General features: G+C 38.4%; 2 protein-coding genes across 2 annotated transcripts; both read left to right on the top strand.

The window, feature by feature from the left end:
- Positions 1-468: 468 nt before the first annotated feature.
- Positions 469-2,409, top strand: LOC113174164 (globoside alpha-1,3-N-acetylgalactosaminyltransferase 1-like). The gene is made up of 5 exons (XM_026377916.1): positions 469-582; positions 819-918; positions 1,042-1,172; positions 1,439-1,516; positions 1,612-2,409. Exons 2-5 carry the CDS (start codon positions 826-828, stop codon positions 1,757-1,759), a joined length of 450 nt encoding a protein of 149 aa, XP_026233701.1. The 5' UTR covers positions 469-582; positions 819-825; the 3' UTR covers positions 1,760-2,409.
- Positions 2,410-4,714: 2,305 nt separating this feature from the next.
- LOC113174165 (globoside alpha-1,3-N-acetylgalactosaminyltransferase 1-like) lies at positions 4,715-13,008 on the top strand. The gene is made up of 11 exons (XM_026377917.1): positions 4,715-5,056; positions 5,785-5,829; positions 5,950-6,036; positions 6,721-6,753; positions 7,606-7,740; positions 7,888-7,996; positions 10,387-10,500; positions 10,641-10,757; positions 10,976-11,106; positions 11,687-11,764; positions 12,436-13,008. The coding sequence occupies exons 1-11, from the start codon at positions 4,989-4,991 to the stop codon at positions 12,581-12,583; spliced, it is 1,065 nt and encodes a 354-aa protein (XP_026233702.1). The 5' UTR covers positions 4,715-4,988; the 3' UTR covers positions 12,584-13,008.
- The last annotated feature ends 4,700 nt before the right edge of the window (positions 13,009-17,708 follow it).

Raw genomic sequence — 17,708 nt, 5'->3', positions numbered from 1 at the left:
GTAAATAGTGCAGCACTGCTGTGTCACTGAACATCTCATTCAACAATCAAATCATATACTGTATGTGGGAAACCTCACTGCTGCCGGAGTCTGGAACATGCAATGAGTCAATAATAAAACACAAGTTCCTGTAGATTATCAATTAAAATACATTTAGTGCACGCTCTGGAAGGATGTCCATGTTTTGCTTGTACATTTCATTTATTACCTGAGCAGAGGTGGGAACCAGTAGAATTCTTTCATATATTTAGTTTGTTGTCAAAGGTTTCTAAACACCATTTGCTCTATGTTACACAAAATACTGTTTTGTCACAGCATCTCCCTTCAGCTACAAAAAATACAGTTATTGTGTCGAAACTTATTTTCCTGATGACGTCAACTATTATATTGTCACTGAATCTTATTAGAAATTGTTAATTCATTTTATGTAAGTAGCCACGTTCCTTCTTTTGTTATTTGACTGGTCAGGTTGAACTGGGTAAGGGCCGCAAGATCTCAGTTGTCACAGTTCCTAGTGCAAACCGCTGGCAGGATGTTGTACTTGGGAGGATGAAATGGGCCACCATCACCATTGACAAACAGGTAAGAAGTGATAAACTGGACACAGTGCAAAGGCCAATGACTTTTTATGTTGTGCTTATAAATTTTTACTACATGCTTTGTACTAGTTAGTCAAAATACATATGGTTATTTTTGTAATTAACAAAAGAGATTCATGACTTACTCATTGTAATACACACATAAACATTTAAATATGATGGTTCATCTTTGTCTTTTATTTAGTTATCTGCGTTGTGCCCGTTCTGTCATGTTTTCAGATCCGTCATGAAGCAGATTATCGACAGTGTCTTTCATGGCCGTTTTGGAGCTGAGTCTCTCAGCCAGTTATCTGCTGTGCTTCATCGCGGCTACTACAAGGTTTTACTGCTATTCAGTATATTTTCTGTTTAAGGGAATTGGTTATAAATTTTTATTACTTTTACGTTAATTGCTATGAATATGATGTGATATTTTTGTCTTTATATTTCCTTTTTCACTTAGACAACAAGAGAGAAGTTTCCATATGAGCGTCGGGCCAAGTCCAGGGCATACATACCTCTGGATGAAGGAGATTATTATTACACTGCTGCTTTCTGGGGTGGATACCTGGAGGACATGTACAAGCTAGTTAGGTAACTAAAACTAAATGTAATATATATTTTTGTATGATTCTAGTTGTTTCTAATTGAAAGAATACAAGAGAATGAGATCATAAAAAAAATTTTGACTGGTTAGAGCGAGACATTCAGGCAGTCAGGTGAGCTCAGTGGAAGTCTTTGTATTTATTTGCTTTGTGTAATTCAGGTTTTGATTTTTGGTGACTTTTTGTTTGGATTTGTTTGTTTGAAATCTGGCAACAGTGTCTTGTCTCAGAGTTAAACCTCTTTTATTTAATCAGATACTGTTACGAGGAGTCAGAGGTGGACGCCAAGAATGGCATTGAAGCTGCATGGCAGGAGGAGAGTCACCTCAACAAGTACAGACACACTTTCTTTGTTTCTTTGTTTTCCTATCATGGTAATATCAACATTAATACCTACTAATACTAATACCTGTCTCTCTGTCACACAGGTACCTGCTGTACAACAAACCAACCAAGGTGCTGTCTCCAGAGTACCTGTGGTCAGATTATGATCAGATACCAGCAGACATCAAAGTGGTCAGGATCTCCCAGCTGATCAAGGACTATAAAGAAGTGCGGCCCAATGGTGGAAATTGATCATGTATCATTGACCCTGCGAGGTCCTGCTATTCTGAACCATAAACATATCCAGACATTTACCAAGGGAACTGTATATGAGAACACTCATTTTGTAATACATTTAAAAGATTGGGGTCATTTTAAAGCATCATGTATTTCATCTATTTTTGGAAATGAACAGTGCACTGTGCATGTGTGGAATTCCAGTGAACAGGTAATCAACAAAACAGGACTTGCTATCCTGTTAAAAACCATGTCACTAACCACGGACACCTCCACACCCTTTTTTTTTTTGCAAACATCCATTAGCTTTTAGCTGATGGTGTCATTGTCCAGCAGCACTGCAGCAACATAATCTGCTTTCAAACATGCACTGGAACCATAAACATATCCAGACATTAACCAAGGGAGATGTATGTGAGAACACTCATTTAGTCTTCCTCTCTTTCGGCTTTTCTCATCAGGGGTCGCCACAGTGACTCGTCCTTTTCCACCTCACTCTATCGTGGGCACCTTCTACACTCACACCAGCCAACCTCATGTCCTCTGTTATCACATCCATTGTCCAATTTCCACCGGGACCCTCTAGGTCAGGGGTCTCAAACTTAATTGACCTGGGGGCCGCGGGAAGCAGAGTCTGGGAGAGGCTGGGCCGCATCAGGTTTTCCACAAGAAAAAGTTTGTTTAAAAAAAATCCTATTTTCTCAAATCTCTTTATTTTTAAATTTTAATAAAAAAATTAAAAAACATAAAAAAAAATTTGAAAAAAAATAGTAATATGAGGAGCTGTTGAGGTGGGACATGGTTTCCCTGCCTTTCTTACCCACATTATAAAATATATATCCATATCCAGACATTAACCAAGGGAGATGTATCTGAGAACACTCATTTTGTAATGCATTTAAAAGATGGGGCCCATTTCAAAGCATTATGTATTTCCTCTGTTTATGGAAATGAACAGTGCACTGTGCATGTGTGGAGTTCCAGTGAGAGGTAATCAACAAAACAAGACCTGCTATGCTATTACAAACCATGTCACTAACCACGGACACCTCCACACCCATGTTTTTTGGCAAACGTCCATTAGCTTTTACCTGATGGTGCCCTTGTCCAGCAGCACTGCAACAACATAAACAGATTTCAAACATGCAATAGAACCATGAACATATCCAGACATTAACCAAGGGAGATGTATGTGAGAACACTCATTTTGTAATACACTTAAAAGATGGCGTTCATTTGAAAGTTTTATGTATTTCATGTTTTTATGGAAATGAACAGTGCACTGTGCATGTGTGGAATTCCAGTGAACAGGTAAACAACAAAACAGGACCTGCTATTATGGTAAAAACCATGTCACTAACCACGTACACCTCCACACCCATTTTTTTGGCAAACGTCCATTAGCTTTTACCTGATGGTGCCTTTGTCCAGCAGCACTGCAACAACATGAACAGATTTCAAACATGCAATAGAACCATGAACATATCCAGACATTAACCAAGGGAGCTCTATATGAGAACACTTATTTTGTAATGCATTTAAAAGATGGCGCCCATTTCAAAGCATTATGTATTTCATGTATTTATGGCAATGAACAGTGCACTGTGCATGTGTGGAATTCCAGTGAGAGGTGTAACAGGTAAACAACAAAACAGGACCTGCTATTCTATTACAAACCATGTCACTAACCACGGACACCTCCACACCCATGTTTTTTGACAAACGTCCATTAGCTTTTAGCTGATGGTGCCTTTCTCCAGCAGCACTGCAGCAACATACATGTAAGCTGCTTTCAGACATGCACTGGAACCATGAACATATCCAGACATTAACCAAGGGAGATGTATGTGAGCACACTCATTTTGTAATACACTTAAAAGATGGCGTTCATTTTAAAGTTTTATGTATTTCATGTTTATATGGAAATGAACAGTGCACTGTGCACGTGTGGAATTCCTTTGACCTGTAATCAACAAAACAGGACCTGCTATTATGGTAAAAACCATGTCACTAACCACGTACACCTCCACACCCATTTTTTTGGCAAACGTCCATTAGCTTTTACCTGATGGTGCCTTTGTCCAGCAGCACTGCAACAACATGAACAGATTTCAAACATGCAATAGAACCATGAACATATCCAGACATTAACCAAGGGAGCTCTATATGAGAACACTTATTTTGTAATGCATTTAAAAGATGGCGCCCATTTCAAAGCATTATGTATTTCATGTATTTATGGCAATGAACAGTGCACTGTGCATGTGTGGAATTCCAGTGAGAGGTGTAACAGGTAAACAACAAAACAGGACCTGCTATTCTATTACAAACCATGTCACTAACCACGGACACCTCCACACCCATGTTTTTTGACAAACGTCCATTAGCTTTTAGCTGATGGTGCCTTTCTCCAGCAGCACTGCAGCAACATACATGTAAGCTGCTTTCAGACATGCACTGGAACCATGAACATATCCAGACATTAACCAAGGGAGATGTATGTGAGCACACTCATTTTGTAATACACTTAAAAGATGGCGTTCATTTTAAAGTTTTATGTATTTCATGTTTATATGGAAATGAACAGTGCACTGTGCACGTGTGGAATTCCTTTGACCTGTAATCAACAAAACAGGACCTGCTATTATGGTAAAAACCATGTCACTAACCACGTACACCTCCACACCCATTTTTTTGGCAAACGTCCATTAGCTTTTACCTGATGGTGCCCTTGTCCAGCAGCACTGCAACAACATAAACAGATTTCAAACATGCAATAGAAACATGTACATATCCAGACATTAACCAAGTGAGCTGTATGTGAGAACACTCATTTTTTTATGCACTTAAAAGTTGGGGTTCATTTCAAAGTTTTATGTATTCATGTTTTTATCGAATTGAACAGTGCACTGTGCATGTGTGGAATTCCAGTGACAGGTAATCAACAAAACAGGACCAGCTGCTATGTTGGCAGTCAAGCACCATGCTCCTTCTCTCCTCCCTTTATCTTTCTCTTAGTCCCAAATTTTCTTTCTCTATTTCTCTTTCTATTCAGTAAAACATCCACCAGCGGAGGTTACAGGTTACAGAAGTACTTTAATGGTCTACCTTTGTGAGGTTCGATCTTAAAACGAACCAATGCTCGTAGTTTAGTTTAATCTCGGTTATGTTTTTCTTTTTCCTTTTTCGTTTAGCTTGGCAGTATCCCAGTTACAAACATTGTTTACAAGACAGTAACCTTTAAATGATGTCGCACTACATTTCCAGGACTCATATTTTGGTCAGTTTTGCCTTCCTAGCTGTCCTCTTGTGGTAATTCTTTTATCTTCGAAAAAAGAGTTGGATGTCTATACTGCACATTTTTTTAAACAAATGTTTTGCTGGGTTAGAGGTTTTAATTGAACCAATCATATTAATATTATATGATATTATATAAGTAATCATTTAATTTTAATTTTATAAGCATGTAAATAATTTTAAATATGAAGTAGTGCTACAGGAGCAATATATTCTTCATCTGAGATTAAAATGACTTTAAAATGAAAATTAAAATATACCGTCCCTTCTCAAAGCAATAAATGAACAATAGTGGATCTAACTGTGCATTTTTGTTGTGTAGAATACAAAGAATTACCACATCACATGTCTTTGGACTGTTTTTATGCAATTAGCATTTGGGTGAATTGGAAAATACTGAGAAACAGATGAGAGGATTTAATGAACTTGATGCCTAAATTAAATCTGCGTTATTACTGAATATAGATCAATAACAGCACAATGGATCAGTAATAGTGAAAGTGTCTTTTTTCTTTATTTACCTACTTATTATGTGTTGGAATTACCTGCTAGTCTACTATAGGTTTCCACATACTCACTGGGTAAATGCTTAGTAAGGGGAATGTAAAAGGAAGTGTTTTTATGCTTTTAATGTATGTAAATAGGTATAAAATATCTAATTTATCATTTTTTATATGATTTGTAAAGTTTGTAAGTACCACTGTGCTCATTCTGATTAGTCTTTGATTCCCTTTTTTGTATAGGACCATCTACATCTATGTCTACTCAGGACATTTGTTCTCCCCAAGGTAAACTTTCTGTAAGACAGTTAAACCCACTCAACTGCTGATTTGAGAAGGAGAATGAAATTAAATATTATTAAAAACAAACTTTATTATTATTAATGTTAATTATTATTATGTGTGAAGCTTTTGCCAGCCATGTGCAGATAACACAGAGAAAGACTGTCCGAACAACAGTAGCTGGAGGATTGGAGACCTAAAAATGGAAACTAGGTGATAACTTAACCTTTTTGTCTTTTTTATTAACAGACAGGAACAATGTTTTAAACTTGCCGAAGTAGACATGAAGAGGAGGAAGTAGGCCCCAGTCACTGCATGTGACTGTGTCATTTTCATTCTCTGTTTGAAGCCACAAAGCCAAAAGCTTACATATTATTGAAGTACTACAGTATTGTAAGCTCAGTGACTTACACCTTCTATGTTGTCAACCAGGGAAAACTGTTCAGCTCAGTGATCCCACGATGGTGGAATGAGCTGCCTATCTCTGCACGCTCAGCCACCTCTCTTGCAATCTTTAAAAAACTGCTGAAAACAGAACTCTTGCGCATCTTCCTTTGCACGTAAAAAAAAAAAGAAACTTTGTAAGTCGCTTTGGATAAAAGTGTCTGCTAAATGACTAAATGTAAATGTAAATGTAAATGTCAACCTGGTCATGTGTACCTGTCTGTTCCTGAGTTTCTGATTAACGCATAAAAAGAAAGAATTCCCTGACCTAGAATAGATAAAACACCTCTAATACTTATTATATGATGTAAAGGTTTGCATGAATCTAAAAACACAGTACACAGCAACACCACTGTTCTTTAAATGAAGAGTCAGTATTGGTATATTTATAGTTTGCGTAATGTTTTTATTTTACATTTTGATTTGACTGGATTTTTGGTTTTTGTTTTTCAGTCTGAAATATGCTCAGCCAAGCACACAGAAAGGGTAAGCATGAAATAACAAACGATGGAACATCAAATTTAAAAGAAACATCAGGTGCTAAAAAGCAAATACTGAAACTTTAAAATAAAATCAAGTCATTTACATGTAAATGTGACAAAACACTTCACATTTCTTCAAATTGGGTACAACTGTCCAAAGGTCAAAGGTCACAGTCAGCTCATGTTCATCCAACAAATGTTTTTGGGTCCCTCATACATCTGTCTCATTCCCATGACTGTGCTATCCCAGGAACACCTTGAGTTGAGGTCTCATAGATGAACTGAGGAGATTTTAGTGGTTAAAGTCAGGATCACTGTGACCTCACATTTGTTTCAGTCTTGTAAACACAATATCTAAGGAACACCTGGAGGAATGAATGTAAACTGCAATCTCACTTTGCAGAGACATACAACCATGAAGAGTTTGTTATGGTTTTGAATTAGTATTGATCCTAATGTTGGTTGGTTGTTGGTTACTCTAGTAGGAAAGTGGACTAGTACACACCATAAATATATTTTTGTGTGAAAGATAATTATTCAGTTTTGTTTATTCAACTTTTTCCAGTAATTTACTGATGATGGAAAAATTCTTTATTCTTATTCTTAAAAATGTGTAATAGCAGCTTATTCAAGGAAGCTACAAAAGGTTCTAGGATTTGGTAGAAGAAAAGGTCTGTTCAATGGTGGTGAACATTAGAGATAGTGTCATGGCTTAGGCTGCATGGCTGCTTCTGGAACAAGCTCACCATGTTTATGTTTAACTCATGATGGCAGCAGAATGAATTCAGACATGTACTTAAACGTTTATTTATGTATTCATGTTTTGTTTTGTTGTTTTTTCTTTGTTCTCCCCCAGACGTACAGATGTGAACTCAGTGACAAACTGGAACACTCCTCTGGTTTGGGAGGGAACCTTTGATCCGGTGGTTATTGATGCAATCTATAAGAAAATGGACCCACGAGTAGCTGTGGTGGTGTTTGCTGTTGGAAAGTAGGTACACATGAAGTTCAAATAAGTTATTATGACGCTTCTTTTTCAAGTGCTTCTTATCATCATCTTCTTATCATTATCGTTTTTGATTGTTATCAATAGTAATTGATTATTAGACTTATGCTTTGCTTCTGTCCATCTGAACAGATATACCTGTTTCCTGAAGGGCTTCCTGGAGTCGGGTGAAAAGCACTTTCTTATTGACTTCAGGGTCACTTACTACATCTTCACAGACAATGAAAAAGATGTTCCCAAGGTGAGTTGCAGCAGTTCTATTCACACCACAGTGTGATAATGTGTGTGTGACTCAGAGGACGACACAACCAGTGTGGTTTGTACCAGTTGGCTGAACAAACAAGCAAACTCTCTGTGAGCACATACCAACACAACAACTAGTTAGACGTAGAAAATGGAGATGGCTCATCACAACATATTCATGTGTGTGTGTGTGTGGCTTAGTTCAATGGGCGCACACACTGTATCAACAATGACAGTTACAATGAACTTCATTATCTGGAACTCAGGGAAAACTGTCCTCTGTGACCTCCTCATGCTCGGAGCTGGTCTGATCGGAACATACCATTCCTAGAGGGGGGGCAGAAAAGTCCAAGTGGCATTGGCCTTTTTGGAGATTTGCAGATTCTGAACACCTCATCTGGCGTGTAGAATCGGATGAAGCTCCTCCAGAAATGATCTGCCAGTACTTGGCTGTGACGCCACCGTCGTCTGCTGAGGATCTCCGACTCTGGATATACCACCTGAGGTAATGATGCATCCCGCCACCCCATAACCAGGATGTTGGGTGCAATAGGATCAGGGTCTGCCACATCGGATGAGGTGTAGCCCAGGGGCTTAGAATTAATTATTTGCAGAATCCACATACCTCCATGCCTCTCTGTCAGTCAAATGCTGAATCTCTGCAACATGGGTTCATACAAACACTTTGAATCTACAGGATTTTGAGGACAGCCAGGTAAGCACAGTGGTTAAGTCTGTCCATAGTATTATCTGGTGAATGAGGAGTGTAAGCTCTTTACTAAGCACATTTGCCAGCCGTGGCCCTGTTAATGCTTCACACAATTCTAGGCGGGGAATGGACTGTTGCTTTTTAGTTACCACACGGGATCTGGCGGTGAGAAAGGCAGTTTCGACTTTGCCTTCTGTGTTCTCTGTATGCATATATGCCACAGAGCCAAATGCACGCTCTGAAGCATCACAGATGTGTATTTCTCTGTGGTTAGCGTCAGACTCCATTTCCTCACTGGTGTAGCATCTTGGCAAGATGTTCTTCAGGGAGGAAAGCTCGCTCTCCCACTCTTGCCACATGTGAAGAAGATCTTCTGGGAGTGATGGGTCATCCCAGACCCTTTTTTTTTAATCCCACAATCTCTGCACTATCACCTTATCTTTTGTAGTATAAGGCACAATAAACCCTAAGGGTTGGAATAGCTGGCAAGCACCTGATATATGGTGCTGTTTCTGAGGAACAATGCCAGCAAAGCCCAAGAGCTGGTTCGAAGGCATCTTCTTGACCATTGTTGATCACAAGCTCTGCACTGTCTGATCTGATCTCCGTTGGAAGGTGGGAGATGACAGTGAATTTCGTACTTGCCCACTGTCTCAGCTCATACCCACCACTGCCCAATATGTCCTGTAATTTATCCCCAAGGATTTTGGCCTCATTCTCTGATGTTAGATTACGCAAACGATTGTCAACATAGAAAGACTGCAGCACTGCTTTTCTGATGTCCTCACCCTCACAGCTGTGTTCGATAATGTGTTTCTGGAGGGCAAATGTGGCACAGCAGGGAGAACATGTGGTGCCAAATGGAAGCACTCTCCATTCATTTATGCTGGGTGGTTCTTCTCATTTCAGATCTCTCCACAAGAATCTGAGGAGAGGCTGGTCCTCTGGAAGCAGTCTTACTTGGTGAAACATATGAACATTCACCACCCACTGCACCCTCATCTTACACAGTATCCTCTTTCATCCTTTTCATCCTCTGGTGAACAGGAGTAAGATGCGCCTGTGAACGATGGCTCCTCTGAGAAATCCAGAGAGATCATAGTCTTTGAAGTGTGGGGGAAGGTATGACTGCCTTCCGACACACAATACGTTGCTCTTCCAACAACTTAGACATCCTTATCAGTGGTGAACAAGTAATTCGACTTGAAGGACCATGGAAAAATGGAGATGGCTGACAATGGTTTCTCCCTTGTACTTGGGTTTAGATGGTTTACAACCCACCACTGAAGTGACAGATCACTCAAAAACTCTGAGTTCTTTAAGGAAAGCTTTATTCCAGCATTCCTAATTACAATCATATTCACGTGTGTGTGTGTGTGTGTGTGGTTTAGTTCAATGGATGCACACACTGTATCAACAATAACAGTTACAATGAACATAATTAGCCTGCTTGAACTCGGGGAAAACTGTCCTCCGTGACCTCCTCATGCACGGAGCTGGTCTGTTCGGCAAAATAGTCCAAGTGGCATTGGCCTTTTTTAACAGTCAGAGTGTCGCCACATTTGAAACTTATTTTCCTGATGACGTCAACTATTATATTGTCACTGAATCTTATTAGAAATTGTTAATTCATTTTATGTAAGTAGTCACGTTTCTTCTTTTTTTATTTGACTGGTCAGGTTGAACTGGGTAAGGGCCGCAAGATCTCAGTTGTCACTGTTCCTAGTGCAAACCGCTGGCAGGATGTCGTACTTGGGAGGATGAAATGGGCCACCATCACCATTGACAAACAGGTAAGAAGTGATAAAATGGACATAAAATAAATGCTAACTTTGTAACGACATATTTTCTGAGGGGATAATTAATTAATTTCCTTATGTAAATTCTAAAAAGTTCTATGGTGCACTTATTCCCTCACATGTCATGTTTCCAGATCCGTAATGAAGCAGATTATCTTTTTATGATGGACATCGACAGTGTCTTTCACAACCGTTTTGGAGCTGAGTCTCTCAGCCAGTTATCTGCTGTGCTTCATCGTGGCAACTACAAGGTTTTAAAGCAATTTCTTCTGTATCATCTTTATAAATTTACAATTAAAGTTATCTAATGCTTTTTTTGTTTGTTTGTTTCATTTATTCAATTAGTGTAGTTTATGTTAGGCAAATCTTATGCTCACAGTTGTCTGCTCAGACACAGCATTAACTGCAGTGTCAGCATCTTATAATTTTTAATCTATAATTAACTTAATATTTTCCCATTTTCACTTAGAAAAAAAGGACGAATTTCCCATATGAGCGACGAGCCAAGTCCAGGGCATACATACCTCTGGACGAAGGAGATTATTATTATACTGCTGCTGTCTGGGGTGGATACCTGGAGGACATGTACAAGCTAGTCAGGTAACTAAAACTAAATTATCTCATGTTATTTTTCATTCTTATTCTTCAAGTAATCTATCTTTAAGTAAATGACATTATATAACAAAGACGTAGTGAAAATTTGTACAGAGCAAGAACTGAACTGGAAGAACCGGGATTTCAGATTCTACAGTACTCAGATCTTTTACCACAGTGTAGAAAACTCTGTAACAAATAAAAACTCTCCATTCAAAACATTAAAGTAACAGTACAAAAGTATCATCAAGAAAAAATATCGAAAGTACCAAGGGTGAAAGAACACATTGTACAGAATGACAACTTTTCAGAATAATGCATATTAATTATTGATACAATAATGTGGACATGAGTATAAAAAAATATTCGCAGTGACTAACTTCCTAGGTCTGCTCATTTGTATATTTCTTCTCAGGAATGAAATTAAATCTTATCTAAAATAATGTCATTATTTCTTATATTTTGTAATATTATCTGAATTTGTAAATGTAACCGGTAAATACAAAAGATAATTGGAGTAGAAAACAGAAGTATGTATGTTTTTAACATTCTCTCTTTCTTACATTCAACTTGGGTTCAATATCAGATACTGTTACGAGCAGTCGGAGGAGGACGCCAAGAATGGTATTGAAGCCGTGTGGCAGGAAGAGAGTCACCTCAACAAGTACAGTGTGACAGTTCATTCATATTCAAAGTTTGTCCTATTTTAAATGTAATGTTTGAAACCTTCACTCTGTCACAAGTGTGGGAAGGGACGAGGCAGGTATGAACGGAAAACCAGCTTTTATTTACAGACCAAACCACACAAAATGGGGAACTAAGGGGGGTGTCAACGGGCACAACAACAACAGGCAAAAACACGAGGACAAAGTAACAACACAAAACTAGCAATATGGTGGGGAACAAAGTAACAAACAAGAAACCAAAGTACAAAAGAAAACCACTGCTCAATGGCAGGCAGACAACTCACAGAAACAGGTAACTAAGTCCAAATGTTCAGAGAGTCACAATCCAGAAGATCCAGGGGAAGAAAACAGGGCTGAGGAGAGTTTTTGTAGCGAGGGGAACACAGGTGAGGCCAATGTGCAATCAATTACTGGGAGCACAGGGAGAGAAGTGGCTGGTGGGTGGAGACCAAAGGGAGAGAGGAGGAAAACCCACACTTGGGCAGGTGCCAGGCTGAAACGGTGACAGACTCGTACTGTCGTTTTCTATATCTGATAGTTTTATTCATATTTTCCGTTTTATGAAAAATCTATTCACGTCTTATCTGCAGTATTTTGAGCATCAAACTCTCTGACACATACTGTACACACCTGTCTCTCTGTCACACAGGTACCTGCTGTACAACAAACCAACCAAGGTGCTGTCTCCAGAGTACCTGTGGTCAGATTATGACCAGATACCAGCAGACATCAAAGTAGTCAGGATCTCCCAGCTGATCAAGGACTATAAAAAAGTGCGGCCCAATGGTGGACGTTGATAAATGACTGAAATATGTTTGACTACCAGCCAGCATGCAAACACATGTTCTGTTCAAGCAAAGACTGCCACATGGGTTGATTGGGGAATATATAGATACAGATATTTCCACTCCACTGTCTTCTGGTGCTGCTCAAGTGGGAATGTTGGGTTTTCTTTTCTGACCTATAGTCACTATCAACATGCCAAGTCTGAAATTATTTTACTGTATGATTTTTAAGACAATTAAAGAAACCATAAATCCGTAGTAATTAACAATGTCCACGTTTGTACGACTTATCATATTGGTCTCTGGAACAATCTGTGAATATCATTACTCTGCTTTTGAGTCTATGTCACAAATATCTTTCTCTTCTAAAAGTGTTAAATCAACCAACTTGTCTTTGTATTTGGTGGTGACAAATAAACATTCTGATTCTGATTCCACTTAAACTGGATCTCCTGCAGAAATGTTTGCAAGCTGCTAAATGGCAGCAACAGTCAGAAGCAATGGTGGGTGTGAAAGGCAGAGACAGCAGCAGAAAGCTTTCTAATCAGATGGTCACTAAGAACGTCAATTACAGTGACACTAACTGACTAGCAATACATGCGGAACATTTGAACCAATTACACAGAAGAACCGTAGAAACCTACTTGGTATAGTGTACATAATTATTTATACATTAAGTACAATTGGCCACCCAGCATATAACACGAGTAAAAATTAATTAGTTCTTATTTACTTTTCAATATATAAATTAATATTAATTTGTTTAACTAGCCTTCCTTGTCAGGATATTTTAAATTGGTCATTTCATTAACCAGCCACCACTACGTAGTAGTAGTAGTAGTTAGAAGTGTTTCAAGTAGCCAACTATAAATGTTTCATAAAAGTACAAAGGTAAAAGTGCTCCACTAATAAAATTGTGGATTTTAAACAAAATTCAATTGTTGCTTTTAATAAGATTAAAATTGTGTTGAAAGTGTGTTTTCCCTGATGGGAAAAGCCGAAAGAGAAGAAGAAGAGTAACATGAAATGGATGTAATACCCCGGTTGGCCTGTGGGGAGCAGTAAGACATGCGCTGCGTCCAGTCAGTCGCTGATGTCACCAGCAGAAGAGGATAATTTTAGAGTAGGTTGTGCTTTCTGTGTATTTTGTGTAATGTTTTTATTTTACATTTGGATTTGATTGGATCTTTGGTTTTGTTTTTCAGACTGAAATATGCTCAGCCAAGCACACAGAAAGGGTAAGCATGAAATAACAAATGATGGAACATTGAAAGAAACATCAAGGTGCTAAAAAACAAATGATCAAACTGTAAAATAAAATCAAGTAATTTACTTGTAAATGTGATAAAACACTTGCAGGGAATTTCTTCAAATTGGGGTACAACTGTCAAAGGTCACAGTCACCTCATGTTTATCCAAGTTTTTTGCCTCATGCATTATGTTTTTTGGGTCCTTCATACGTCTGTCTCATTCCCATGACTGTGATATCCAAGGAAAAATTTGAGATGGTCTATGGTCTATAATTACAATTACATGTATAATTACAGATATCATAAGATATCATGGGTCCTTCAAGATGAAATTTAAAGCTATAGACGATTGAAGTGCTTTTTATTATTGTTTATCTTATTTTGATTGTTATCAAGATTCAATGATTATTGGACTTTGCTTCTGTCCATCTGAACAGATATACCCGTTTCCTGAAGGGCTTCCTGGAGACAGGTGAAAAGCACTTTCTTGTTGACTTCAGGGTCACTGACTACATCTTCACAGACAACGAAAAAGATGTTTCCAAGGTCAGTTGTTGATATGTGTAAATAGTGCAGCACTGCTGTGTCACTGAACATCTCATTCAACAATCAAATCATATACTGTATGTGGGAAACCTCACTGCTGCCGGAGTCTGGAACATGCAATGAGTCAATAATAAAACACAAGTTCCTGTAGATTATCAATTAAAATACATTTAGTGCACGCTCTGGAAGGATGTCCATGTTTTGCTTGTACATTTCATTTATTACCTGAGCAGAGGTGGGAACCAGTAGAATTCTTTCATATATTTAGTTTGTTGTCAAAGGTTTCTAAACACCATTTGCTCTATGTTACACAAAATACTGTTTTGTCACAGCATCTCCCTTCAGCTACAAAAAATACAGTTATTGTGTCGAAACTTATTTTCCTGATGACGTCAACTATTATATTGTCACTGAATCTTATTAGAAATTGTTAATTCATTTTATGTATGTAGCCACGTTTCTTCTTTTGTTATTTGACTGGTCAGGTTGAACTGGGTAAGGGCCGCAAGATCTCAGTTGTCACAGTTCCTAGTGCAAACCGCTGGCAGGATGTTGTACTTGGGAGGATGAAATGGGCCACCATCACCATTGACAAACAGGTAAGAAGTGATAAACTGGACACAGTGCAAAGGCCAATGACTTTTTATGTTGTGCTTATAAATTTTTACTACATGCTTTGTACTAGTTAGTCAAAATACATATGGTTATTTTTGTAATTAACAAAAGAGATTCATGACTTACTCATTGTAATACGCACATAAACATTTGTCTTTTATTTAGTTATCTGCGTTGTGCCCGTTCTGTCATGTTTTCAGATCCGTCATGAAGCAGATTATCTTTTTATGATGGACATCGACAGTGTCTTTCATGGCCGTTTTGGAGCTGAGTCTCTCAGCCAGTTATCTGCTGTGCTTCATCGCGGCTACTACAAGGTTTTACTGCTATTCAGTATATTTTCTGTTTAAGGGAATTGGTTATAAATTTTTATTACTTTTACGTTAATTGCTATGAATATGATGTGATATGTTTGTCTTTATATTTCCTTTTTCACTTAGACAACAAGAGAGAAGTTTCCATATGAGCGTCGGGCCAAGTCCAGGGCATACATACCTCTGGATGAAGGAGATTATTATTACACTGCTGCTGTCTGGGGTGGATACCTGGAGGACATGTACAAGCTAGTTAGGTAACTAAAACTAAATGTAATATATATTTTTGTATGATTCTAGTTGTTTCTAATTGAAAGAATACAAGAGAATGAGATCATAAAAAAAATTTTGACTGGTTAGAGCGAGACATTCAGGCAGTCAGGTGAGCTCAGTGGAAGTCTTTGTATTTATTTGCTTTGTGTAATTCAGGTTTTGATTTTTGGTGACTTTTTGTTTGGATTTGTTTGTTTGAAATCTGGCAACAGTGTCTTGTCTCAGAGTTAAACATCTTTTATTTAATCAGATACTGTTACGAGGAGTCAGAGGTGGACGCCAAGAATGGCATTGAAGCTGCATGGCAGGAGGAGAGTCACCTCAACAAGTACAGACACACTTTCTTTGTTTCTTTGTTTTCCTATCATGTTAATATCAACATTAATACCTACTAATACTAATACCTGTCTCTCTGTCACACAGGTACCTGCTGTACAACAAACCAACCAAGGTGCTGTCTCCAGAGTACCTGTGGTCAGATTATGATCAGATACCAGCAGACATCAAAGTGGTCAGGATCTCCCAGCTGATCAAGGACTATAAAGAAGTGCGGCCCAATGGTGGAAATTGATCATGTATCATTGACCCTGTGAAACAGGTCCTGCTATTCTGAACCATAAACATATCCAGACATTTACCATGGGAACTGTATATGAGAACACTCATTTTGTAATACACTTAAAAGATTGGGGTCATTTTAAAGCATCATGTATTTCATCTATTTTTGGAAATGAACAGTGCACTGTGCATGTGTGGAATTCCAGTGAACAGGTAATCAACAAAACAGGACTTGCTATCCTGTTAAAAACCATGTCACTAACCACGGACACCTCCACACCCTTTTTTTTTTTTGCAAACATCCATTAGCTTTTAGCTGATGGTGTCATTGTCCAGCAGCACTGCAGCAACATAAGCTGCTTTTAAACATGCCCTGGAACCATAAACATATCCAGACATTAACCAAGGGAGATGTATGTGAGAACACTCATTTAGTCTTCCTCTCTTTCGGCTTTTCTCATCAGGGGTCGCCACAGTGACTCGTCCTTTTCCACCTCACTCTATCGTGGGCACCTTCTACACTCACACCAGCCAACCTCATGTCCTCTGTTATCACATCCATTGTCCAATTTCCACCGGGACCCTCTAGGTCAGGGGTCTCAAACTTAATTGACCTGGGGGCCGCGGGAAGCAGAGTCTGGGAGAGGCTGGGCCGCATCAGGTTTTCCACAAGAAAAAGTTTGTTTTAAAAAAAATCCTATTTTCTCAAATCTCTTTATTTTTAATTTTTAATAAAAAAATTAAAAAACATAAAAAAATTAGAAAAAAAATAGTCATATGAGGAGCTGTTGAGGTGGGACATGGTTTCCCTGCCTTTCTTACCCACATTATAAAATATATATCCATATCCAGACATTAACCAAGGGAGATGTATGTGAGAACACTCATTTTGTAATGCATTTAAAAGATGGGGCCCATTTCAAAGCATTATGTATTTCCTCTGTTTATGGAAATGAACAGTGCACTGTGCATGTGTGGAGCTCCAGTGAGAGGTAATCAACAAAACAAGACCTGCTATTCTATTGCAAACCATGTCACTAACCACGGACACCTCCACACCCACTTTTTGGCAAACGTCCATTAGCTTTTACCTGATGGTGCCTTTGTCCAGCAGCACTGCAACAACATAAACAGATTTCAAACATGCAATAGAACCATGAACATATCCAGACATTAACTAAGTGAGCTGTATGTGAGAACACTCATTTTGTAATGCATTTAAAAGATGGGGCCCATTTCAAAGCATTATGTATTTCATGTATTTATGGAAATGAACAGTGCACTTTGCATGTGTGGAATTCCAGTGAGAGGTGTTACAGGTAAATAACAAAACAGGACCTGCTATTCTATTACAAACCATGTCACTAACCACGGACACCTCCACACCCATGTTTTTTGGCAAACGTCCATTAGCTTTTACCTGATGGTGCCCTTGTCCAGCAGAACTGCAGCAACATACATGTAAGCTGCTTTCAGACATGCACTGGAACCATAAACATATCCAGACATTAACCAAGGGAGATGTATGTGAGCACACTCATTTTGTAATACACTTTAAAGATGGCGTTCATTTGAAAGTTT

This window comes from Anabas testudineus, chromosome 3 (genome assembly GCF_900324465.2).
Source record: "Anabas testudineus chromosome 3, fAnaTes1.2, whole genome shotgun sequence".
NCBI lineage: Eukaryota > Metazoa > Chordata > Actinopteri > Anabantiformes > Anabantidae > Anabas > Anabas testudineus.
Note: the sequence above shows the minus strand (reverse complement) of the source record. Positions and strands in the feature narration are given on the sequence as shown.